The sequence below is a fragment of the Ursus arctos genome, unplaced genomic scaffold (assembly GCF_023065955.2).
Source record: "Ursus arctos isolate Adak ecotype North America unplaced genomic scaffold, UrsArc2.0 scaffold_23, whole genome shotgun sequence".
Taxonomy (NCBI): Eukaryota; Metazoa; Chordata; class Mammalia; order Carnivora; family Ursidae; genus Ursus; species Ursus arctos.
This window is the reverse complement of record NW_026622908.1, coordinates 32,844,006-32,847,303: the sequence shown is the minus strand read 5'-3', so window position 1 is coordinate 32,847,303 and position 3,298 is coordinate 32,844,006. Positions and strand designations below refer to the sequence as shown.

Genomic DNA, 3,298 nt, shown 5'->3' with positions numbered 1-3,298 from the left:
ATCCCGGAGGGAAATACCGACAATAAGGAGATGATCAGCCCTCAGATTTGGGATTCAGAGATGCGGAAGTGTTTATGTTCTGGTGATCTCTAAAGAGAAGCGGAGGAATGCACACAGAGAGCAGAGGCTTAGAAATCAGGCAGACCTGGGTTTGAACTCAGGCTGCGTGACCGCAGTCAAAATATTGATCTCCCCGAGACTCAGTCTCGTCATCTATAAAACAGGAGAGTCATACCCACCTCACCACAGTGTTTTAGGATTAAATGAGATAAAATAGTAAATAGTAAATAGTAAAATATACACATACATACATGTTCCGTTTTATTTATAAATATTATTCTCAGAAACAATATCAAGAGTGAGTGTTTGTCTTCAGTGATAAAATATTGCGATCTCAATTACATAATTGAGAGGAAAAGAGAGATACAACAACCACTTTTATATCTAAAGCACTAAAGGCATCCAGAAATTTAATTGGTCAAATGTTTATTGAGCTTTACTATATGTCCCTTAAGGCAAGATACAAAGGTAAGTACAATCCAGGCCACATTCTCAAGAGAGTGACAGTCAGGGGTGAGAGGAATAAGCACTGAAATATATGAAGTAAAAGCCTTAAAGGACTCTGAGTGCTGTGGGAATTCAAAACAAAGCAAAAGGGCATACCTGAATAGGATCATTAGGGAAGCTTCCTAAAGGTACCAGCATTTCAGACAGGCATTGGAAGATAGGTAGAATGTTAACAGGTAGAGATGGGAAAACTATTTGAGGTGGAAGGCACAAGGTGATGTTCAGAAAACAGTGAGTGCAACAAAAGTGTCATTGAAAATAAATAAAGAACATTAAGAGAGGGCCAGGCCTTGAGGGTGCTGCATATCAAGGAGGATTGATTCAGAAGGCAATGAGGAGTCATAGAAGATTTTTGAGGGGGAAAAAAGATAAAATAAGGGAATTATTTCCAAGTGATGAATCTGGAAGTATATGGGGGAACAAATCATGTGCTGTGAATTAGGGTCAGTGTTGGGGTTACGGTTTGGGAGCACATGACCATGTTGTGTGGTGTAGGACTCAAAAAAAGATCAAAATATCATACAACAAACAGGGAGGACTCAAGGGCAGTTAAACCATTAATCAACAGGCATGCCCAGAGTGAGGACTGGGAAGGAGTTAGGGGGCTCAGAGATGCAGAGTGACAAGGTAATATGGTGGTACAGGAAAGTGGGTTATCAGGGTGCTTTGTGGGAATGGACAAGAAGCACAAGAAGTCAAGAGGCTGAAGACAGAGAAAACTAATGGGCCAAACAAGAAAGGCATCAGGAGGGAAAATAAGAGAAAAAGGACAGACAGGTATGAACAGAAGAGAATATCAGACACCAAAATGTTAATGATATGTGGAAAACAGAGCTTGTGCCTACAAGTAGGTATCATTATCTAGTGCTTTCAAGTCACTTAAAATGGAACCTATGGTTCCATTTAATTTTTTGAAGACATGAGTTTAATGCTAATGTGAGCTCATGTGAATCTGCTGGGAGGAGTCAAAATGCCTTCTGCTCTGTGGACTAAACCCTTCTAGGTCAGTTGGGCTGCCCAGAACCCACTGGGCAAATCTTCAGTATATCAAGTTAATAGAATTTCCAAGCATTTGAGTGACTTCTATTTCTCTCCCTACCTTCCTCCTCCCCAAATCCAAAGGTTCAGGCTCTTCCAACACAAAAGACACAGGGACACTGACCCCCAAGGCAGCCCTCCTCCTCTTCCACTAACCTCCTCATTATTCCCAGAAAGACCCTGGCTTTCTGGAAGAGTTCATTCTTTCAAAACCAGCCAAGCTGCCTCAAGGTCACGGTCAAATGTGGAAGTGCAGCAGCAGAAGACCCCTAGACCTCATTCTAGAGGCTCCTTCAATCCTGTCCAATCTCATAAAGATGAGAAAACTGAAATTTAAAGAAAAAAGGTGACTGGCCCAAGGCCAACCCATCATTTAAAGGTAGAGGCAGAGTGGGATCTCACTGCCCCAGCTTCCCATCCCTTACTCCTCCAGTTTCCCCTAACTTAATCATCTATTTCTCTCCCCAAATCACTGTTCTCCTCATCAGTCTCCTCATGGCATTTTTCACTTCAGCATTCCTGAAGGAGTAAATGAAGGGGTTTAAGAGAGGCGTGAGCACTGTGTAAAACACAGCGACTATCTTATCTGCAGAGAGGGTGACACAGGGCCTCATGTAGACAAAGGAACAGGGAATGAAGAACAGGCCCACGACCGCGATGTGAGAGGCACAGGTGGACAGAGCCTTGCGCCGACCTTCTGAGGTCCGCGTCCTCAGGGAGCACAAGATGACCACGTAGGAAGCAAGCAGTACCATGAAGCTGATCACTGAAATGGAGCCACCATTGAGGATGATGAGCACACCAATGAGGAAGGTGTCTGAGCAGGCCAGCGTCAGCATGGGGTGGACATCACAGAAGTAGTGATCAAGGACCTTGAGGCCACAGAACGGCAGCTGGAAAATGAGGAACGTTTGCCCAACAGAATGCAGCAAGCCCCCACCCCATGCTGCACCCACCAAGAGGCCACACACGCGCCGGTTCATGATGACGGTGTAGTGCAGGGGTTTGCATATGGCCACGTAGCGGTCATAGGCCATGACTGTCAGGAGAAAGATCTCAGTACCACCAAAGAAATGGAGGAAAAATATCTGAGTGATACAGCCCTTGAGGGAAATGCTTTTCCTTTCAATAAAAGAGTCAAGGATGAGCTTGGGGGCTGTGACAGAGCAGTAACAGATCTCCACAAAGGACAAGTAGCTGAGGAAGAAATACATGGGGGAGGTGAGCACTTTGCTGGCCATGATTGTTGCCACAATGAGGCCGTTACCCAGGACAATGGCCGTGTACATGAGGAGAAATACCACAGAAATGGTCTTCTGTACATCCTGGTTGGGGGAAAACCCCAAAAGAATGATTTCAGTCACATTGTTTTTAGCTGCCATGTCTTAAAGCACAGGGGCTAGCAGCCTAGAATCGAGAATCAAAGAACTCTCCTCCAATAATTATAAAAATCCTTCTCAGCTGTCGAAGACAATTGTCATTCTCCCCATCTTGAGTCCCCTCTCAGCCTCGGGCTCCTACAAAACATGTTCTCCTGACACAAGTAGACAAAACAATCATGAAATGTTTGATATCATTCTCAAAACAGGACTGAGTTGGTACTAATGCTGCCTCGAAGTGTTTTCTCTAATGCAGGCAGGTCTACATTAGCTGATGAATCCGCACAACAAAAATGAGAGGATATTTTCTACAC

General features: G+C 44.3%; 1 protein-coding gene across 1 annotated transcript; it reads right to left on the bottom strand.

Moving 5' to 3' along the window:
• Nucleotides 1-2,057: 2,057 nt before the first annotated feature.
• Nucleotides 2,058-2,987, bottom strand: LOC113264878 (olfactory receptor 4X1). Its single transcript, XM_026511855.2, has one exon. It carries the CDS (start codon nucleotides 2,985-2,987, stop codon nucleotides 2,058-2,060), a length of 930 nt encoding a protein of 309 aa, XP_026367640.1.
• Nucleotides 2,988-3,298: the final 311 nt, after the last annotated feature.

Coding starts and splice junctions, on each gene's coding strand:
- LOC113264878 (XM_026511855.2), bottom strand. CDS start 2,987: ATGGCAGCTAAAAACAATGTGACTGAAATCATTCTTTTGGGGTTTTCC.